The sequence below is a fragment of the Solea senegalensis genome, linkage group LG2 (genome assembly GCF_019176455.1).
Source record: "Solea senegalensis isolate Sse05_10M linkage group LG2, IFAPA_SoseM_1, whole genome shotgun sequence".
NCBI classification, from domain to species: Eukaryota; Metazoa; Chordata; class Actinopteri; order Pleuronectiformes; family Soleidae; genus Solea; species Solea senegalensis.
Window position 1 is genome coordinate 35195439 of NC_058022.1, and position 23307 is coordinate 35218745.

A 23307-nucleotide genomic window follows, 5' to 3' on the forward strand; every position below is an offset into this window, starting at 1 on the left:
CAACATTTTTGTTGTTTTTGTGGATTTTATTGTGCAAAATCAATTCATTAAAGCATGAAAGAGACGAGACAAGGAACCAGAGAAGGTGGAGAAGAAGTAATGGAGGCTAAAATCCAAAAGAAGGCAGTGATGCGACACCGTGGAGGCAACCGTCACTAATAATTAACCAAATATCTGAAGCTGTGTGAAAGAAAGAGAAAAGGAAAAGTGTTTTCTGATGAAGTGAAGGTGAGGAAAGACAGAAAGTTGATGTAATGTCTTGCATGAGTTCACACACACACACACACACACACACTCACAGGCTGGGATGGAAAAAGTGGGATAAATCTTATCATTTAGTGGCTCCACAATGAGCATAAAGCTCTGCTAATCTGCTTCATCTCCCCGCCTCTTTTGTGTGAGTGGAAATGGACCTTCTGTCCATCAGCCGCTTGTCACCCGGGCTCCTTTGTCCCTGCGTGGACGTGACGGCCTGTCCATCACAAACCCTCATCTCTCTCGTCTTTTGTGGCCACACGTCAGTGTGTGCACACTCAGCTGGAGCCCTTTAAGTCCTTTAGGTGTGTCGTCTCATGTCTTCAATCCACCTTTTCTCCCTCCTGCTTTGTCCCCGTCTCACACACCCACACATGGATGGCAACAGGCGGGGGGATGAGACGGATGCCTTTGCCAATCTAATCCACTGATTTAGTGAGAAAAGAATATCAGTGGTATTAGGAGTGCGGCGTCCAATCTCATTTGGACTGAGGACAATCAATATAACTGTGAGTTGTGCTGCCTGCAGTATTCACTGGTAGACTGGGCTTTGTGAAGTCACGTCTAACCACAGCGGCAGACGACCTGTGCTACATTTAACACTCACACAAGTCGTTATTGTGTGTTCTTCATATAAGCTATAGGCCATAAATCGCTTTAATGACAAGGATCTAATCACATTTTTCATCATATTTTTTATTTAGCTCTATTTATAAAGAATGGTTCATTAAATGTACACATGAGTTTTAGCTCCTTTACATCTGCAATCAGGTCTGAATTACTAAAAAATATGTCCAACAGCAGATTTTAGTCCCTTACTTAAAGACAAGCTTTATAAAAGCTACACCTGCTTCAGTCTCCAGTAGCTTCAGAACATGTTCATGTCTTTATCTCACTGTTGGACAGACTTTCCAACAGGAAAATGAAGTAAACTACTCGCTCTCCCACACCAAAGTCCGTAGAGAAAATCAGTGATTTTAGCTCACAGGGACACAGGAGCTGCTGGTCCACTGCTGCCTCGTGTGGTCAGTTTGTGCCACTGAAGTAAATCTGAACAAAATAAATCAAACGCCGATGTGACAAAATAAGACATTTGAACTTAGTGATGGAGGCAGCAGTGGATCAACAGCTCCTGTGTGCAGTGACGTAAAATCGCTGATTTTCTCTATGGGGTTTGGTGTGGGAGAGTGAGATGTTTACAAACGTCAGCTTCCTGTTGGAAAAGGCTTCTTGTGGCTCACTGCTGAATCATGGGCAGAAGCTGTGATGGTGGAGGAAAATGAGCACGCTTCCCTCGTGTGGCTGGGAGGTGAACTGCAGCACAGTTTTCACAAAAAAAAAACCTCTCTGATTTGAGTGTGATTTATCCTCAACCGCCTTGAATAATGAGACAGTTGAGGAAGAGGAGGGTTCACCTTCTTGCATGGACGGCTCTGAAGGCGCTCCAGCTTCCATCATCAGCAGAGTGTCACTTAAAGGAGCATCTCTCTCCTCTGGTCTGCAGGGCGACACATCGTGCTTTAGTGCATTACCCAAAGTCATCCATCATGGCTGCATGCGTGTGTGTGTGAGCACTATGTGGATGTGCTGATTGTATGCAGGCCGCGTTGTTCTCCTCCAGGCTGTAGTGTGGTTATGGAAGGTAGAGCTGGGGGGGATAGAAGAGGAGGGGGAGAAGGAGGAGGAGGCCTTGCAGGTGGACGCGAGGCGGGCGGAGCATCTGGAGACAAAGACTCTCACTGCTGATGTCAGGTTATTTATTTGTTTTGGAGTCGAGGGAATAAGAGCTGATGCTCTCGGACACTTTGCAACACCAGGCCACGCTTGAAGGAGGAAACAAAGACAACAAACCAACACATACACTGTACTTACAGACTGAAAACACACACACCACAGTAAGAAACTGAAACTAACCAGAGACTCTCAATATTAATACTCTAACAAGCAGCTGAACAGCTGTACCTAATAAAGTGACTGTCCGGCTTAAACTATTTTTCACTTATCTCTCCGACAGAGACGATATACTGTGATATAATGTGTCCACCTATGATCGCTCCTCAGCTAATGCCCACAATAACATGTGGTGTTCCTCAAGGTTCTATGCTGGGCCCCCTGTAATTTAGGATTTTATTGGAATTTCGCACTAAAAATGTTGAATAAATGCATTAAGTGTGATTGGTTGATTTCATTGGTGAGCAATCTCGACATGGGATTATTATAAAATGGCCGATAAACACTGCCACTTTTATCGTAAATGTCACTTCTGTCGTAATTTTTCACGGTAAATCCATCGTACACATCGCTTCATTTTGAACTGTAGACATGTTGCCAGAGTGAAGGAGAAGTGTAGAGTGTTCAGGTGAAGAAAAAATCATCTAAAAATAGACAGTCCACCTTTTCCATGAAAGGTACTGTTTGTATTTTTAGACCCACACACACGAACCTCACTTCCCCTTCACTCTGGCCTTCAAAATAAGAGCATACACAATTACAAGCTGCACAAAACACATTTAGTCCTGTGTGTAGAAGGGCGAGGAGATAACGCGGCCGTGTTATTCATCATAATGTGATATTAAGTGGCCGTGTGAGGGGGCTGCGCTTGGCCCGCGGGCCACCAGTTTGACACCTGTGATGTAGGGCGTTGTTATCGGCCGGTATTTTGTTGAATTTGTTAACTGTTGTCCGTTTGATTTAGCGGCGTCAGCGTCTGTCCCACTTATTTACAGGGAGAGAAAAACTAAACATGAAGGTGAAATAAATCTCATTTTGGACACAAATGGCTTGAAAACACAGGTGAGGAGCAGAGCGGGAGGGAATTTAAATGCGCATAATTTGTATTTGTGTCTAAATGTGGGAGGCAAAGCGCTCGATACAGAGGCAACAAAATACATAAAATAAAGAAAGTAGAGAAGCTGATGCTCGGCACAGACCGCTGAAGGAGAGAGAGTCTGACCTGGTGAACTGGCTCTGTTTAGCATGCCACGCTCTCTGAGGGCTAACATAACATACAACGCCCATGCTAATGCACACACACACACACACACACACACACACTCTTGTTTCCATAACAACTAAAAAGGCAACAGCCGTCTCACCCCCCCAATAAAAATAGAAATAAATAAATAAAGAATAAATAAATAAAAATCAGACTGGGTGGTAAAACCTGAAGTCAATTCTAAACTTTGATGTTAATTCTTGTGGATTAAATGTGACACACGTGTGAGTGACAATGAAACAAAGACAACAAGCTCGGATTGTCTTTGTTTTCCTCGTCCAGGTGACTTCAGCTCTCCTGTGGGATTAGGCTTTCATCCTCCGGAGGATTATTACTGTTACAAATAATCCCAGGATGACGGAGTCCAAACTGTTGCCAGAAAGGAGGATATTAATTTGAAATATTAGCAGCTGTGGATTACAGTGTGTATATATATTCTATAGATAGATAGATATATATATGTGTGTGTAAACTTAGTGTGTGGCCTCGCTCGGTCGTGAGAGGGAGTCGTCTTTCTCTGTCGCTTGCTTATTCTAAGACGCCGTGTTTACTCCGCTCAGTGTTTGTGTCTCTGTGGCCTGATGCTGTTTTTTTGTCTCCAGGGGCCGAAACTGTAGCTTGACAGCGGCTGATAAGCAAATAATTCAAGCACTTTCACGATTGTTTCTATGTTCTATCTACAGTGTGTTTGCCACAGTGCGAGTTTTTCTGAGTGAGAAAGCCGTGCAGAATCACGTCTGCGTGGGGGGGGGATTCATTTCCCATGAATCCACCTGCATGACATCATTCAGCCACTGTGTGTGTGTGTGTGTGTGTGGACAAATAAGAGGGAGGGATTGCTAAGTTGGGCTTGGGTTTGAATGATGCTTAACCGGAGCTCAGTGCAGCCGAACAAGGCCAAATCCTCTTCCTCCCGGGTGCAGTTCCTCACAGACAGAGCTATCAGCAGAGAGGAGGATGTCACTGTGTTACAGCTGCACACACACACACACACAGATTTCTGCCTCCACAACATAATGTAAACCCGTAGCATCAACATCAACCCACTCAGCGCTGAGCTCCGTCCCACACTAAGCAAACACAGAAAGCGACTGAGTTACAATTTCACGCCGCGGTGGGAATAAACAGAATGGAAAAAAGAAGGATGGTGTGAGTTCATATTTACACACGTTTTGGTTAAAATAATATAAATAAATATATAAATAAATAAAATAATAAAAATCCATGTCTGCTGAAGTCTGCAGTATTTCAAGAATGTGTTTGTCACATTTTTATCATCAGACTATCATCATTTTCAGACTAGCAAATGAAGTTCACACTCCCACACCAAACTCCATAGAGAAAATTGGTGATTTAAGCTCATGGTGACACTGGAGCTGCTGGTTGTCTGCTGCCTCGTGTGGTCACTTTGTGTCACTGACATAAACCTAAACAAAGGGTTTCAAACACTGAAGTCACTAAATAACATTAGAACTTCAGTGATGGAGGCAGCAGTGGATCATCAAGCCCTGTGTGCTGTGATGTTAAAATCACTGATTTTCTCTATGGGGTTTGTGTGTGTGTGTGTGAGTGTGTGTGTGGGGCGGGAAACTCCAGTTTCCTGTTTGAAAAGTCTGTCTCACAGAAAAATGACTCCTGAGATATTGCAGCTGATTCTATTGGCAGCCAATTCCCTTTTCCCAGGAAAATTCAGATTTCAAAATGCATGAAGTCTTATTTGAAAACAAACTTTTACATCCTCCCCTCTCCCCGCGCTGTGAGTCTGAAGAAGTAGAAGAAGGAGAAAAACCACCTGGAGTCTAAAAACCCTCCACATGTCTCTCAACAGCCTCCAGACTTCTGTCACAAACCGCCGCAGTGTTGCTGACAGCGGTGCCTACATTTGTAGATGTGACGCTTCCCAGTGGTCTAACTGGGACGCGGGCCCAGATTCACTGGTTCAAAGCAGCGATGTGGGTCAGCGTGTGTGAGGAGAACGTGGACTGGAGGGGGAAGATGTTCTGTGGCCTAAAGTCCAAACACCAGACAGACCATCGCTTCCTTTCCCCTCTCTCTCTCTCTCTCTCTCTCTCTCTCTCTCCACTGGAGGAAACACAGATAAAAGACAGTGGAGCTTCTTCTTCTGAGGCCTTCACTGAACCTCTTCTGTTGTTCACACACGACGTGAGGTGTGGTCGCGTGTCGGCGAGCCACCTGTCCGCTCCGCGTGAGTCTGCCGTGTTCACCGCCGCGGCGTCTCCGGTGCAGCTCAGGAAACTTGTTATCAGGCTCGACGGGAGGCCTCGTGCGCCGGGTCCTGACCATCTGTGCCATCAGAGAAGGTGTGGCTGTCCAAAGAAGTGCCTGATCTCACAGACTCATGACATCATCAGCTCACTGCGATTGTTGGGAAATGACCACGACTGTGATGATTGTGAACGGGAAAATCATTAAAAATGTTGTTTCTTAATTATGGTCATTATGTTTCCTTTGCAACATTTGTCAAGTGTCTTTTGGCAAATTCATTTTTGTAATATTAGCTTGATGTTTTGTAACATTTCACAACATTTCCCGTCATTTAAAAAAAAATATTTACTTACTTACTTACTTACTTACTTACTATATATATATATATTCATAAAATATTTTGGTAATGTAGTTTTTTTTAAATATTTTTTATTTTTTGGAAAATATTTTTGGAAAATATTTTAGTAATGTTATTATTTTTGAAATATTTTTTACTTTTTGCAAAACATTTTAGTAATGTTATTATTTTTTTGTAAAATATTTAAAATGTTTGTAAAAATATTTTAGTAATGTAATTATTTTTGAAATGTTTTTTGTTAGTTGTAAGTATCATGTTTCCATAACTTCACAACATTTGGTGAAATGTTTCATGTATCATAAGTTTTTTGATAAAAATGAGTTAATTAGTCACAGAAAGAAGTTTCTTCCCTTATATTCAGACGTCTGCGGGACCTAAAGATACATATGAAGTTAATTTGCAGTAAATCTCATTAAAATGATCCGTGTGTTTATTTTGCCTGAGGAAATCATTCCAACCACTGATTCTATATTCAATTAGAGAAACGCTCTATTTTTGTATTGGGGTCAGTTTAACAGGAATAACGTCATTCATTTTAAAAGATTCAAAGTATATTTTGCTTGTGGTGCGTTTTCTACCAGCTCATGTGTCCTCGCGCTCAGATAAGATGAAGAAAAGATGAACTCTTGACGCTGCATAGAAATAGAAAAACAGCTCAGACCTGTCAATCACAGGAGAAGTGAAGGGAAAGTGTTTGACAGGACGTCAGGGTTTCAACGTTCGTCGCTGGCAATTCTTTTACTCCAAATCTGTCGAGCGACTTCCGCACAGCCGAGGCGTGTTATCACTCACACAAAAGTGTGGATAATAGAACCAAAAACATCGCTGTTTTCATTTAAAAAAGAGAGAGAAAAAGATAATCAACTAACAATGACAGCTTTTGAGAAAACGCCGCTGGGTTTCTTTCAGGGAGGAGAAAATAAACAGCTGCAGCTGTCATTTAACACACAAAGAGAAGAAGAAGGAGAAGAAAATCATCTTTAAGTCTGTTTATTTTCCGGAGTAAATGAAAATTGTCTTTTCATCACTATCTCCTCACATCGAGCCCGTTTCATTACGTATTCCACCGAGAGGATCGTCCAATTCAATCTGCTCCAAAGACAATTAACGATTCTACCTCTCACGAAAAAACAGAACAAACAAACAAAGAAGAACAGAAAGAAAAATCCCTCATCTGAATTTAATTAGAGTAACTTATGTTTGCGGAGCAGCTCTGTGGAAACATTCTCTTTGATGAAGTTGGCCACAGCAGTAAGATGTTGGCAGGAAAGCAGCAGCCCATAATAATAATGATGATAATAAAAAAAGGTAAGGTGAAAAAAAGCATGATTTTGTTTGTGTTCTCTCTCCTGCAACAAACTCCATAGAGAAAATCAGCCATTTAAGCTCACGGGGACACAGGAGCTGCTGGTCCTCTGCTGCCTCGTGTGGTCACTTTGTGTCACTGAGGTGAATCTGAATGAAGGATTTCAAAGACAGAAATTTACAAAATAACACATTTTAATTTACTGATGGAGGCAGCAGTGGATCAACAACACCTGAGTGCTGTGATGTTAAAATCTCTGTTTTTTCAAATGAAGTTTGGTGCGGGAGAGCGTCCGCTGTACGAACTTTAGTTTCCTGTAAGAAAACTCTGTCTGACAACAAGATACATGATTCTACTCAACTGTTGGTGTCAGACAGGTCGTTTTCCATTACTATAGCTCCTCCTCAATGTGGGCGGAGTCATCACAGCAAGGCTACATGGACAAACTAGGCTCCAGTGTGCACCAACTGCACACTGGACAAGGGTCATTATTACTATTCCCCAGACGGAGATGGTTCACGATGGAGCTCAACGTCTACGACACTTAACTCTTTATCTACAGAGACTGTTTTTTTTAAAAAGAGAGAAAAGTTTGGAGTAAAGTCAGGTAAAAATATACCGACCGATAGACACACAACCACCAAAAGTGCACCAAAAAAGTGATCCCTAGAATCACGTTCAGTGTGACTGCATATTCAAGATGCATTCAAGAAACCTCGTAAAGGTCACACTTTCGTTTTTGGGACAAAGTTCACGTCCGTTCCTCGTCTTCAGTTCCTAAACTGTCTTTTTCTTCTTCTACGTTTAAATAGACGTCATGGTCATGGCCACAGCCACAAACAGCAAGAATAAGTAACTACGTCCGTGAGTCGGGATATTAAATACAGGTAAAATAAAACGTTAAACTTGAGCGTTAAACACAGACTTTGAACGCCTCACCTCAGAAAATTCCAGACTTTTTAAAGACTTTATAAAACCTTGAATATCAATAATGAAATCTATGACTTTTCAAGGATCCGCAGGGAGCCTGAAAACATGGAGAAGTCTTTTACTGGCATGCTTTGTGACTAAAACCCTGAACTATCCCTTTAACAAGCGCCATATCTGTCCGCAGCTTCTCTGTGATGAAGGAAATACTCGGTGATTAAAGTTAGAAAAGCAAACAAAGTTTCCTCCCTGACTCTCTCTCTGCCTCTGTTTGCTCTCACATTCATCTTGATTACATAATCCCCAGATTAATTAGCTGTGTGTGTTTCGCTCACTTCCTGCAGTGTGACCCTCAAACGGGGCCCCCTCCCTCCCTCAATCTGGCCTATCGACTTACAGGGCGCCAGAGCTTTGAAGGCCGTTAGTCTCTGATGTGACGTCCGAGGGGAAAAAAGGCCCCTGCAGTTTGTTGCTGCACACTGATAAAAACCAAGAAAAACAACACACACACACACACACACACAGGCAGGGGAAGGAGAATTAAGAATAATCTGGTTGTGGAAACCAGAGGAGGTATGGAACAATGACAATCTGGCTCCTTTGGTAATTTCCTGTTGGCGCTGGCTCGTGTGATGTGGTCAGGATCAATCAGAACCTGCGAGCAGATGGCGTCGCTCTCCTCCGACACGCTGGGGATTGTTCCTTTCTTTTCCTTTTTTCTTCGCGATGATAATTGGCTAGCCAACGCTGTGGAGCGGAGGCGGCGGCTGCTGCTAACTGAGCCTCTGTGTGGGGACGACATGTGTCGCTACGCTGCCGCTAACCTGTGCTACACGCTCCCGCTTCATGACAGGAGGAACACGTGTTCACACGAGTCGCCACCGACGCACTGAATAATGAGATTCCAGTGACACACATAGTGATGAAGTGGCTGGTGTTGTTGCCACACAAGATGGGAGGTCACCAGTTTGGATCCCTGTGGTATTCCCCACAGTCCAACAACATGCAGATTAGGTGAACTTGACAGACAATCGTCTGAGTACTCGATTTATTGGCCGTGTACGTCTGTCGTGTCCTTCTATTTGAAATTGTGTCCGACTCCAGTCCGACTAAGCGTATAAATGACGGATTAGTCGGACTATGTATCGCATTATCCAGATAAGTTAGTCTGACTAAGACTGGCTCGATTTTAATCAGACCAACATGTTTACGTGACATGAAGAAAGACAAATTATTGTCTTAGCCAATAAAATTGGACTTTTGACGCATGTAGCAAATTAAATTGCGACATTTCAACAAACAAGTTCAAATATGTCGAACCAATCAGAACGTGTGTTGTTCACAATGTAAAAAAAAACCCAATTTAAATAAGAAACTATACACTAAATCACACGTGTGTCACTATAAACCAAATCCAGAAGCAGTTTAGTGCCATTTGTTCACTAAAATCAGCCCCTGATTAAAAGAATCTCTAGACCTCGTGGATAATTTACATCAGGCGAGTAAAAGATATCGCGGCCTGGATCTGAGACCATGTGCTGGATTTGCTAACAGGGTTTTTATTAAGGTGAGGAAAGCTTATGTGGATAAATGGAACCATTTGTGGGGGAAACACAGCAGAGCTGCATAAAGGAGAGTAATTGCATGTGTACTGTAGGAGCGCTGGTGTGTGTGTGTGTGTGTGTGTGTGTAGACGGCGGGCACTTCAAAGCTTTGATGTTGGAGTTCCTAAATGAGGGCCACCAGAGGTCCAGACTAATGGGACATCATGGGGAGATTAGAAGCCAAGTGTAGCCGTCTGACAACACAGCATATTATATATACACTGTGTGTGTGTTTGTGTGTTTTTCTTTTTCTTTGTGATTAAAAGTGAAAGTTTTGAAACTTGGACAGGAAGTATTTAGTGCGTGAGCAACATCAAAACATGTTCCCAAGGTTTCACACCAAAGCCCATAGAGAAAATCGACCATTTTACATCACAGCAACACAGGAGCTGCTGATCCACTGCTGCCTCCATCACCAAGTTCTAATGTGTTATTCTGTAAAATTCTGTGTTTGAAATCCTTTGTTCAGATTTACCTCAGTGGCACAAAGTGACCACACGAGGCAGCAGCAGACCAGCAGCTCCTGTGTCCACACAAGCTAAAATCGCTCATTTTCTCAATGGACTATGGTGCAGGGTTTATAAACAGAAAAGGCCGTTTAATAGTAAGATAAAGTGACAACCTCATTGTGAAGACATGTTACACCTGGATAGAGAACCTTCCTCTGACTTTGTACACCAAACCCCATAGAGAAAAGAGGCGATTTTACGCCACAGCACACAGGAGTTGTTGATCCACTGCCGCCTCCATCAGTAAGTACAAATGTCTACTTTGTGACTTTGTATGTTTGAAAACCTTTGTTCTGTTTTAATTAAGTGACACAAAGTGACCACACGAGGCAGCAGTGGACCAGCAGCTCCTATGTCCCTGTGAGCTAAAAACGTAGATTTTCTCCATGGGGTTTGGTGTGGGAGAGTAAGCAGTTTACAAACTTGGGTTTCCTGTTGGTAAAGTGGTTTTTCGTCAATAAACACTTTGTGAAACATCCTTTTTAAGGACAAAAAAGCTTCTCCATCTTCAGTATGGTATAAATCCTTTATTAAATAATCATAACAATAATTATAATAACAATCATAAAAAGAGCTTTTTTTTCCTGTACAAAGACCCCTTTAAAACAACAACAACAGCAGTCCGAGCAGTGCGAAAGGAGGCAAGGGGCGGGGCCAAGGGCGAGGCGGGGCGAGGGGCTCCGGGTACTGTCCTGGTCCAGGGCTTGGTCCTGGGGGCGACGGTGAGAGTCGCCGCTTCTGATACTGGCTCCAAAGGTGAGCTGGATCCCAGAGGCTCCAAGGCACTTTGAAGAGAGTCAGTGGAGTCCAGAGTGTGTGTGTGTGTGTGTGTGTGTGTGTCTCTCAGCAGCAGCAGCCATTATTCCCTTCATTATTAGGTCCTTATCAGAGAGTCTTCATGTTTTTCTGAGAGAGAGAGAAGCGGCGTGTTCTGTATATACATGTGTGTGTGTGGGAGGAGGAGGAGGAGGAGGAGGAGGAGGAGGAAGAATCCATTCACAGCCGTGCACGACAAGAGAAAATAACAAAAACTAACAAAAACATCCTCGGGCGGCAGGTTGATGTGGTCGCTCGCACGTATGTGTGTGTGTGTGTGACGGGTCAGAGGTCAGGTCCTTTCAATCATGGCTTTTAGGTATGTAAAAAAGAAAAAAAAAGTTAACAGAGCGGGGAGACAGAGAGAGAGGGAGAGAGATGGTCTCCTCGCTCCACGCTCGGTTTCCTTTTAAGGCTTGTTGTGTGTCCACACGCACACACACACACACACACACACACACACACACACACACACACACACACACACACAGAGTGGATTGAGAAAGCGGTTTCTGGCTGTGCATTTGTTTTAGATCCCATTTTTGTCCCCGTCCTTCCAAGTGTCTCTCTCTCTCTCTGTCTCTCTGTCTCTCTGTCTCCTTCTCAGGTCGACGTCTCTGCTCGTTCCCGCAATCCATAGGTTGCACCACCCGCCTAAAAATCTCTGTGACCTTTCCCGCGTTAACCACAATGTAAACTTGACCTTTGTCTTTGACAGGAACCAGTAACAACTAAACTCTAAAACAACAACTCTCTCTCTCCGTCGCTAAAAAGTTAAAAAAACACGCACTTCTCTTTTTTTGTTTTCCTTCTTCTTCTCTCGACTTATCTGCCGTCACAGACGTCAGACTTGAAAACACTGAACAGACAGACAGACAGACAGACAGCGGAGGAACGTCGGCGACTAAAAATACCACAGACTGTCGGTGTGTGTGTGTGTGTGTGTGTGGGGGGGGGACTCAGGATAACTGAGGCTGAGCAGAGTCTGCGACGAGAGAGGAAAATAATCATAACAAAGAAAAGAAACGTGCCACAGGAAGAAGGAGTTCTAAGTTCTAGGCCACGGTGTCCACGTGTGATTAAAAGAAGACGTTTCCTAAACCTAACACCTTTCCAAACATCACGTTTAAGTAGCACAGCGTCCAGTGAACCTGTAACTGACGCGCGTTCCTCTCACAGAAACAAGCCTTAAAAATCTCTCCGCCCCCCTGCGCTCGTGTCCAGGGGATCCGCAGGTGGAGATGTGGCGCCTCACGCCTCGGTGCAGCAGCGCTGCTGGTTCAGTTTCACCTTGTGCTTGAGGCCGTCGTACAGCTCAAAGTTGTAGTTCTCCAGCGTGGTGGAGGAGCGCGACGACAGCCCGCTGTACGAGCACGTGCAGTACAGGAGGAGGCCCGCGCAGATGGCGCCGAGCAGCACGCCCAGCGAGCTCATGACGATGATGGTGACCAGGATGGGGTCCAGTGTGTACAGCCACGAGTTGTCCTTCTCCGAGATGCGCGTCACCGGCGGCTCGGAGGACGGCGACTCGGTGTTCCACTCGGGAAACTGTAAACCTGAGGCAGGAGTGGGAGAGACGGAGAAAAGTTCGATAAAAGTTCTGAATAATATGTTTCTCTCACTGTTTGACAGGAAGCTAAAGTTTGTTTTCCCCACACCAAACCCCATAGAGAAAATCAGCGATTTTACATCACAGCAACACAGGAGTTGATGATCCACTGCTGCCTCCATCAGGAAGTTCAAATGTGTGATGTTTTATTATTTTTAAGACTTCTGGGTTTGAAATCCTTCATTCAGATTAACTTCAAGTGGCATAGAGTGACCACACGAGGCAGCAGTAGACCAGCAGCTCCTGTGTCCCTGTGAGCTTAAATCGCTGATTTTCTCTATGGGGTTTGGTGTGGGAGAGCGAGCTGCGCAAAAATGTTCATTTCTTGCCAGAAAACATCATTTTTAATATATGTTATGAGGTGAGTGGTTGAAATACGATCTTCCTAGAGGAAAACCTAGTTTTCACTCATGATTTCTTTCTTAACCCCCCAAACAGCTGCTTACCTCCTCCTAACGGGTCCCTGCCGCTGAAAAGTCGTCCGTCTCCAAACTCATTGGGTTTCCTCACTGTCAGAGAAGCACAGGCGACACAGATGTTTGGTTTTATTTTAACCACCAAAGCCAGTCCTGCACATGTACTGTATAATATACTGCTATAATATAACACACACAACAGCACAGCAGCAGTCGTGGGAATTAAATAGAAAAATATGACTTTATTAATAGAGAAAGATCATTATGTTACATTCCTGTCAAACACACATGGGTCATCACATACATAACATACTGTTGGTATAAGACTGTTCATTCCATGTGAATAAAGATGCAAACATGACATCATCATCAGATTATTATTATCATCACTGAGAAAATCCTCGACACCATCGCTGTCAAGTTTAAGAGTAGGGATGGGATGATATATGATGTCATCGCCATAAAACGCGACCGTAGTAAGTGAATTTCAATTATTAGAATGGAAGTCAGTTTTGCAACATTCCGACTTTTTTTGGCAACATTAATCTTTTTCTTGTGATGTTTTTGTAACGTTTTGACAAAACAAAAGTGATATCAATGTAATATTTTTGGGTAAAATTACATTTTGTGTCATTTTTCCTGATGTCAGTTCAAAGTTTTTGACATTATGACATTTTTTGGCAACATTAATGATTTTCTTGTGAGGTTTTTGTAATTATTTTGGTTAAAATTACATTTTGCAACATTTCAGATACATTTTTGGCAACATTAATCTTTTTCTTGTGATGTTTTTGTAATGTTTTAAAGTGATTCCAATAAATGTTTTTGGGTAAAATGACATTTTGTGACAGATACATGTTTTTCTATCATTATGACATTTTTTTGGCCACATTAATAAATTTCTAGTGATTTCCATCACACTTTCATGTGTAAAAAGACATTTTGAGTCCTTTTTCCTGACATTTTTGTGACACGACATTTTCTCTGCCTGTTAATGCTTCAGAATACCCCATAAAACACATTAAAGCATATATACATATATATATATATATATATATATATATATATATATATATACACATATATATATACATATACATATATATATATATATACATATATATATATATTTTACAAATATTGTAAAAATATCTTCATATATCGTCTCATGCCTGATTAAGATGCTGGAGAAACAGAACAACTGGGCGACAACATTTTAAGCAGAGCTCGCGACACTTCTTTCATTCTCCCGTCCGTGAAAGGCGTCAGGAGATGTTTTTGAAAAAGATTACAAGTAGCAAAGGCTGCAGCACTTCTGTCCAGAGCGGACTTTAAACTTTATACCACTTTCATTTCTCTGTGTGTGTGTGTGTGTGTGTGTGTGTGGGGATGGTCCTGGAGAGCGTTCAGGAGTGGGAGTAGCTGCTTGGCAAAGGCACGCGTCTCATCGTGGACGTCTTTGGTGGCCGGTGGCATAATTAATACCGTTGCCAGGGGCGACTGAATGTTGGCAGTGGACTGGGTGACGGAGGTGCGGCGTGAATGGGAGATAAAAAGTGCTTACCGCAGCCTTCATAAATGCGATCTGTCCATTAACTAATTACAACTATTAGCAGCTTGGAGCGCGACAGTGTCGAGGTGGACAGTCTCTCTCTCTCTCTCTCTCTCTCTCTCTCTCTCTCTCTCTCACGTTGATGTAAAAGCTTAAAGTGAGTGCATGCCAAAAAATACATAAAGAAAAAAGAAAAAAAGCGGGGAGAGAAAAGTGCAGCTTCGTAACTGTGGCGGCTAATTGAGGCGCATTCTGCTGAAGTGTGGGGAGCGCGGGGGGTTATGGATTTTTGCTGGTGTGACAGATGATGAGAAACACGCCCCGTTAAGCCTCAGAGTGAAGACCTACGTCTCATCGACCGATGAGAGAGAGATTGGCACTAATTTGTCTTTTTCTGTTGTTTTGTTGTTGTTGTTGGGAATAAAATAGAAATAATTTAGATTTGTTTAAAAAAAAAAACAAAAAAAACCGGACGTTTTTAAGCAGCTCAGTCTCCCACAACCAAACCCCATAGAGAAAATCATCGATTTTAGCTCATGGCGACACAGGAGCTGCTGTTCTGCTGCTGCCTCATGTGGCGAGTTTGTGTCACTGAAGTAAATCCGAACAAAGCAAATCAAATGCCGAAGTGACGAAATAGCACATTTGAAGTTACTGATGGAGGCAGCAGTGGATCAACAACTCCTGTGAGCTGTGATCTGTGTGAACTGTGAAATCGCTGATTTTCTCTATGGGGTTTGGCGTGGGAGTGAAACGATTTAGAGAGCGACATAAATTCCAGTTTGTTGTGAGAAACAACGTCAAACATGTTCTTTAGAGGCCGTCGACTTAAGCGGGCGTAGCTTTTATTTGGTGAGTCTCTTGTTAAGCGGCTGAATCTGTTTTGACTTGTTTTCAAGCCTCCGTTTCTCCGTGAGAGCGACGACGCGTCACTGTACTTCAAAACAACGCAAACTATCACTTTAAATCTGCGACTACGCTCACGGCGTCTTATGGCACTAAAGGACGAGCGCTGGCTCGGCTCTGGCTTTCATTGCACGTCAGATTCCTCTCCGGGGCCGAAGAACGCGGCGCTTATGGCACAGTACAGCTCGGTGTGGCGCGGCTTCCATCTGGGCCCAGACACGGCGGAAAACAATGGGAGTGGGCGGGGCGTGGAGCAGAAATGGGGGAGTGGGGGAACAACGTGCTTTTTTTTATCATTATTATTATTATTGTTGTTATTATGCCAGAGAATCAAGATGAGACACTAAACACTGACGACGGCGACATCCATCACTGACTGACGGCTTTATCAGCCCGAGACAAGACTGTTCAATCACATCAGCAGCTTATCTCCATGTGTGCCGCGCCGCTTTAAGTGTGATGGATTTGCATTCCTTTTGTTTTTAATGTGCACATGCTCTGTGGAGAACGACGACTCGTCCTCCTCCACTGCTACAGCTCATATCACAGCTCTCTCTCTCTCTCTCTCTCTCTCCCTCTCTGCTCCTCGTGTCTCACGTCCTGTTTCCAGCTCTCACAGAGGAACCGTGGCCCTCACATGACGGCGTGTACGGTCCACGCCGGGTTAGGAGGAGCCAGGCGGCGCTCAATGGTCCGAGAACGAGCCGTTTGAGATAAATAACTCCCTCTCAGACTTTAGATCCCCTCTCTCTCTCGTCGAGGAGCGGCAGAGTGTGAAATGTCAACAGCGAGAACTTCCCTCAGTGAAGCCAGGAGGAGGAGGAGGAGGAGGAGGAGGCGGGGACACAGCAGCTGAAGCTTCGTCCATAAGCGACAGAGAGAAAGAGAGCTTTCATCACGAGACGTCCTCCTCTTCCTCCTCCTCCTGTACCGAGGACACTAAGCACTTCCCTTCAGCAGAGCGTGCGGTGGCGGTCCCGGCTGTCCAGCCTCACGGTCAGGACTGGCTCCACCCCTGGGGCGGCCATACTGGACGACCAGTTCGAGTACTGGAAGCACTGCGACGAGCTGTGATAGGCCACCGACAGCTGGCTCTTCTTGGTCGCCAGGTGTTGCCGGCAGCAACAGAGCGCCCTGACCAAGATGGCCACCGCCAGGAGAAGGAGGGCGCCCCCGGCGGCCATTATGTAATACCAGTGGATGGGCAAGGGAGGCACAGGAACGCCTCCCCCTGGTGGAGAGATACAGAATGATTGGCCAGCGGGAAAAGAGAGGAGTGGCACTTGTTTTTTTGTTTTTTTCACATTAAAGTCTCTGTTTTCTGTCCCTGTGTTTGAGCAGCAGACGTCGTGCACCTCGCGTGAGCATGCACAAGCATGCCAGTTGCAGAAATAATAATAATAATAATACTGATGAAATAAATTGCATCCATTTTCTCAGCTGCAGCTGATTTTTTGGACGTTTTCACACCACGGTCGTCCGCGCGGGGGATTAGGGTTTGAAATCAGTCCCAATTCAAACATAAATGACTGTGTGGTGTGAAAACGGGGAAAAACAAAGGCCAATAATAATTAGTGATGAAAGCACCCCCCCGCCCCCCCCAACACACACACAAACATTGAATTAAGGGGCGTGGTCTTCCCTCAGCTCTCAGTGCCATGCAAGAATTACGTCATGGGAATAATCCGACATTCCAGCGCTCCTTCAGAGCTGATATTGGATTGGGGGATTTGTGATTTAGCTGGCGTGAGTTTGCAGATTTTGTGTGTTTTTTTTTTTCTGTGCGTGCTTTTTCCATTTGTCCCTCTTTTGTCCTCATGCATCACTCCGGGCCAGTCCTCTCCTCTCCTCCCCGAGCCAAGCGCCGTCTCCTCAGATCCTGTTCACTGCTGCCCCCGGCTTGAACCCCTCCCTTCCAACTGTCGTGACTAAACACCTTCCAAAGACGCCTTTACTCAATTATCCAGGTCGACTATGAAAGTGCACAGAGAGGCGAACACATCCGTGTCACATAATTACAGAGGGAAATGATCGTGTGTGTGTGTGTGTGTGTGTGTGTGCTGCACACTGCACACACACATTACACAGAGCTGAGACGCCCGCCCTCGCCGCCGCGGCGCAGTCGGCCACTCTGATGACGTCACAGCGACAGTCCGGAGTGTGCTTGTGTGTTTGAGGCTTTTTCTCCAAAGTTCTACCATGGAAAAGTTTGTAAAGCGCTCGCTCTCCCACACCAAAGCCCATAGAGAAAATCAGCGATTTAAGCTGCGGGCGACACAGGAGCTGCTGGTCCACTGCTGCCTCGTGTGGTCACTCTGTGTCACTGAGCTTGAACCGAATGAAGGTTTCCAAACATCCAAAGTCACAAAGGAGACATTTGAAGTGAGTGATGGACGCAGCAGTGGATCAACAGCTCCTGTGTGCTGTGATGTTAAAATCCCTGATTTCTCTATGGGGTTTGGTGTGGTATGACTCACTTAAGACTCACAGTATAAAACCTATATTAAGTTAAGTCTACGATGTCTTAAGCACATGTTCATGTCTTTATTTCACAGACAGACTTTTCCAGCTGGAAACTGAAGTTTGTAAAGCGCTCACTCTCTCACACCAAAGCCCAGAGAGAAAACCAGAGATTTAACCTCACACACACAGGAGTTGACAGATCCACTGCTGCCTCCATCACTAAGTTAAAATGTCTTATTTTTTTGACTTCGGCATTTGGAATCCTTGGTTCAGATTTACGTCAGTGACACAAAGTGACCACACGAGGCAGCAGTAGACCAGCAGCTCCTGTGTCGCCCGCAGCTAAAATCACTGACTTTCTCTATGGGCTTTGGTGTGGGAGAGCGAACCTTTAACAAACTTCAGGAAATATTCTTTAAATATTGTAGTCGCTGAGGTTTAAGTTAAAATATATATTTTAATACCTCATTGTCGAGGCTTAGAGACTCTGCGTGTGTGTGTGTGTGTGTGTGTGCGTGTGTGTGTGTGTGAGAGAGAGAGAAGATGGAGGACGAGGAAAAGGCAAAGAAGTGCACACACATCACATTGGCAGTGAAACAGCTGAGCTGCTCTCTCGTTGGGGGACATGAGAAGACGCCAAAACACTAACATCAATCACAGAAACCCGCGGGACGCTCCAAATCATTTTTCCATGAGGCAAACACTTATTTAAAACCCTTCAGGCTCAGTGTGTGTGTGTGTGTGTGTGTGTGTGTGTGTGATGCACTTCTTCTTGAGACTAATCCTTTGTTTCCACCGAGACTGACGAGGTCAAAAAAACTATTAAATGATGGTTTGAGATACTTTACTTTTACTTCACTTTGGCGATTAAATCGCTTTAAGGACTTGTTTGAGTCCGGATCGGACCGGGGTTTGGGTTCCGGGGTGGATTTTAGTACCGCCAAGCAAAAAACCGCAGGCGAGTGCATATCAACGGGCAAGGGTGCAAGGCCAGAGAGGAAGTGACATCATGTCACGGGGGGGGGTCAGAGGTCAGACTCACCTGGATTCTCGGGAGGAAAAGCAGTGAAGGGTTCTGTGAGAGAGAGACAGAGAGAGAACGAGAGGGAGGGAGAGTTATTTTAATATGAAAAAAGTCACATGACAAATGTCACATGACTGTCAAACTCCTGAGGACGTTTAACTTCAGATGACTCACATCAACTGTGGCATTTGTTGAGCTCCTTCTTTACTGGAGAGCCATTTAACATTGTGTGTGTGTGTGTGTGTGTGTGTGTGTGTGTGTGTGTGTGTGTGCATGTGTGTGTGTGTGTGTGTGTCTGTGTGTCTGTGTGTGTGTGTGTGTGTCTGTGTGTGTGTCTATGTGTCTGTGCGTGTGTGTGTGTCTGTGTGTGTGTGTGTGTGTGTGTGTGTGTGTGTGTCTGTGTGTCTGTGGCGTCCAGATAAAGTGGAGCAGGCTCAGAGCAGAACCTTCGTTTGGATTTCCTGGAACATAAACACAGAACTGCAGTGTGTGTGTGTGTGTGTGTGTGTGTGTGTGTGTTTGTGTTTTTGGCGGGAACGCCAACACACTCGGAAGAATTCAACTGCATGCTGGGTGATAAGCAGCATCCCAGCATGCACTGCAGCAGCAGCAGGAGGAGGAAACACGTCCGCCACACAAGAGGCTGGAGACAACATGTGTCCACCAACATACAGCCCTAGTGTTTTATTGTGAAGTGCCACAAGGGGGCGCTGCATCTTTACTGTCACCCCCAGGACCTGTTTCTTTATAATCTTCCTCAGGATTCTTGTGTTTCACTTTAAAAGCATGTATTTGTTACATTACAGCAGTTTATCGTCATGTTTTTGTAACATTGTGACATATTTATGTTAATGTGAGTGATATATATGTGACATTATAACATTTTCTATATATTATAACATCATTTTGTAATATTCTTGTCACCATAGCAATATGCTTCATACGTAACATTACAGCAGTTTGTAATGTAACTGATATTTTATCACCATGACGACATGTAACATTACAGCATTCTGTAACATTTTTTGTTATGTTATGTTTTGTCACGTTAGAAACGTGTTTTTGTGTAAATGTTTTACGGCAGTTTTTCTCAACATCAGTGAGAGTTTAGAAATCTAATGTCAGAACCTCACACACACACACACACACACACACACACACACACAGATTTGATCCAACACCAAACATCACCTCATCATTTCTCCCTCCATCAATCTGCCATTCACTCCATTTTCTCCTCCTCCTTGAACAGGCACTCACACTCACACTCACACACACACAGATGAAAGGATGGAGGAGTGGGAGGGACGGCGTTTACTTCTTTCCCAAAGAAAAGAAAGAGGAGAAAAAGAAAAGTAGGCCACAAACGCCCTGTGGGCTGCAGCAGTGATTCTCTCTCTCTCTCTCTCTCTCTCTCTCTCATTCGTAAACAGAGATTTTCGGGAATTTATGAGAGACCCTGTCTCCCAAGAACCTTCAGTTTTCCGGGAACCCCGGAGTGAGCTCCGCCAAGCCCCGCCTCCTTAATCTGACTCGAGCCGAGGCTTTGGAGACGGTTTTAAACAAATCACAGAGAGAGAGAAGAACCTGCTGCTATTATTTCTGATTCATGTCTTATCTCTGAGCTGATCAGAGGTCTCAAACTCGGGGCCCGTGGACCAAATGCGGGCCCCCTGATCAACGTCATGTGGCCTGCCCCTGAATATCAAGTGATGATGAGTTTATTCTGTGTGTCTTTTAAATGTATTTTGCGGATTCATTTTGTGTTGTTGTTCGTCATTCCGGACTTTTATTTTGAAATTTTGTGATGAAATGATGCGATATTGTGATTTTATTGTGTCACTGTCGTCAAAAAACTGACTTTAAATCGCTGATGTGACGGAAAACCGCCATAAAACTGTTACAAACAGGTATTAAAGTGACACAAACATGACTTACATTGCCAAAAAAAAAACATTACAAAGTGCTGTAATGTTAGAAAAACATGTTTTTTTTTATCTTATTTTAATAGAATGTACTTTTGTTGCCAAGCACAGAAGGAGTGGAACACACCAGGACACGGCTGCTGCAGAATAAACATTCACATTAAGAAAGTAGAAGCTTTGTTTACGTTTAATTTGTGCAACAAAAAGAGACAAAAAATGTCCAGTTATTCATATAAATGTGTGTGTGTGTGTGTTTCAGGTTTTACTGGTGTTGTGGGGACATAGATCAGGTCCACATAACGTAAATGATTAAGGTGATGTTAGGATCAGGTCCCTTAAAGTCATGGAAACCAGACGTTGTGTGTTTGTGTGTTTGTGTGGATGTGCGAGGACATTTTGTCTCGTTCCTTTACAACTTTAAAGTTTTTTTTTTAGGGGTTAAGACCTGGTTTTAGATTGAGGGTTGAGGTAAAACACATAGTTGTGATGGTTAAGGGTCTAAGGGATGCATTAAACACAAGTTTGTATGTGTTTGTTTCAGGTTTTGCTCACGTTGTGGGGACCTAAATCTGTCGACACAGTCACATTATGGGAACAGAAATCATGAAATTAGGGTTAGGATTAGGTGAGTAGTGGTCTCCAGGAAGAGAATGGAAATCAACAACAGTTTATAATGTCCTCTGAAGACATGGAACCTGTGTGTGTGTGTGTACTTGTATTTATATCTTTGTGAGGTCCAAAACATTTAAGTTGTGGGGACATAGATCTTTTAGGGTTAAGGATGGTTAAGGGTTAGGGTCTAAGGGAATGCATTATGTCCCTGATGTGTTTTTAAAGTGAAGACACGTTAGGATTAGGTTTAGGTGAGTAGTAATTCAGGTTTACCGTTAGATTGAGTCTTTAGGACGTGAATGTGAGTCAATATAATGTCCTCTGAAGACATAAGAAACTGTGTGTGTGTGTGTGTGTGAGACAGACTTACGTGTACACTCCTTCAGCGGGGTGCTGGAGCTGATGTGGATGTTGTCTATCCAGATGTGTCCTCTGGTGCCGTGCACAAAGAAACCCTCCATCACAACCTACCCAAACCAGAACAATAGACGAAGACGAGGAGGAGGAGGAGGAGGAGGAAGAGGAAGAGGAGAGGGGGGTGGAGAAGAAAGTTGAGGAGGAAGACGGAGACAGAATGAAGGCAGCGAGGGAGCAGGGGAATGGAGGCAAATTGAGAACAAGGACGGGGAGGAGGAGGAGGAGGAGGAGGAGGAGAAAGAGGATAAAAAGTTAATATGATTTCAAAGTTGCACTCAGCGCCTGGCAACCCTCCTGCACTTGTGATGTCTGTGACAAACGCACAGCCGCTCCCTGAACAGTGGAGCAGCCGACAGAGACAACGTGGCTCAGTTTAGCTGCTTTGTGAAGACAAAGCTGGCCCGAGGTGAAACGGAGACGGAGAACTGACGCGTTCAAAGGAAAACAAGCGCCGGAAAAAGACGGCAGGTTTGTTTTCTGGGGCAAAGTTTGACACAGATACTGATTCATCGAGCAGCAGCCTGAGACACGGACACTCACTCTGAGATGTCGTAAGAACATGTTTACCGACTGGTTTTTGCTTGGAGACAAACTTGTCCGACAGAAAACTGGAGTTTGTTAAGCGCTCACTCTCTTCCACCAAACTCCATTAAGAAAATCTATGATTTTAGCTCACGGGGACACAGGAGCTGCTGGTCTACTGCTGCCTTGTGTGGTCACTTTGTGTCACTGAGGTTAATCTGAACGAAGGTTTTCAAACACTGAACTCACCAAATAACACCTCTGAACTCACTGATGGAGGCAGCAATGCATCAACAACTCCTGTGTGCTGTGAGCTTAAATCGCTGTTTTTCTCTATGGGGTTTGGTGTGGGAGAGTGAGTGCTTTACAAACTGCAGTTTCCTGTCTAACACTGAACTAAAGCAGCAAACATGTGATTAAGATACAGATAACATCTGTATGTTCCGTCTGGAAGATTAAAACTTGACTGATTTTAGCCAGAATTGAGCTTTTATTAAAGGTCTAGTGCGTAAATGTGAATTCTACCTGGAAGTCTTTAGGGGAGCGAGGCAGGATGGTGCGACCCTCCTTCCACACGGGGCCCTGGTCGCCCGCGAGCGTCCAGAGCAGCGTCTCCTCATTGTGGGCGTCGCGCAGCAGGACCCTCAGGTGACCCTGGGCCTCGCCCAACAGCTGGTAGGAGAAGAGGAGGCAGAGGGGCCCGGTTTCAGCCGGAACCACGGGGCTGAGGAGGCGAGCTCGCTGCTGCTCCGTCTTCAGGCTGGCGTCCATGTAGAGATAATTGTTGAGCTCTGGAGAGGACAGACACAGACACAGACACAGAGACAGACACAGAGACAGACACACACACAGACACAGAGACAGA

The 23307-nt window shown here is 44.4% G+C and overlaps 1 protein-coding gene across 1 annotated transcript in view; it reads right to left on the reverse strand.

Moving 5' to 3' along the window:
• Positions 1-11799: 11799 nt before the first annotated feature.
• nrp2a (neuropilin 2a) overlaps positions 11800-23307 on the reverse strand; it is a 79415-nt gene continuing 67907 nt past the window's right edge. The window contains exons 13-17 of the mRNA XM_044018033.1: positions 22968-23233; positions 21874-21970; positions 18985-19017; positions 13052-13114; positions 11800-12552 (exon numbers count right to left, since the gene is read on the reverse strand). Coding sequence (XP_043873968.1) covers positions 12248-12552; positions 13052-13114; positions 18985-19017; positions 21874-21970; positions 22968-23233 — 764 coding nt within the window. The 3' untranslated portion in view covers positions 11800-12247. The remainder of the gene's footprint in view (positions 12553-13051; positions 13115-18984; positions 19018-21873; positions 21971-22967; positions 23234-23307) is intronic.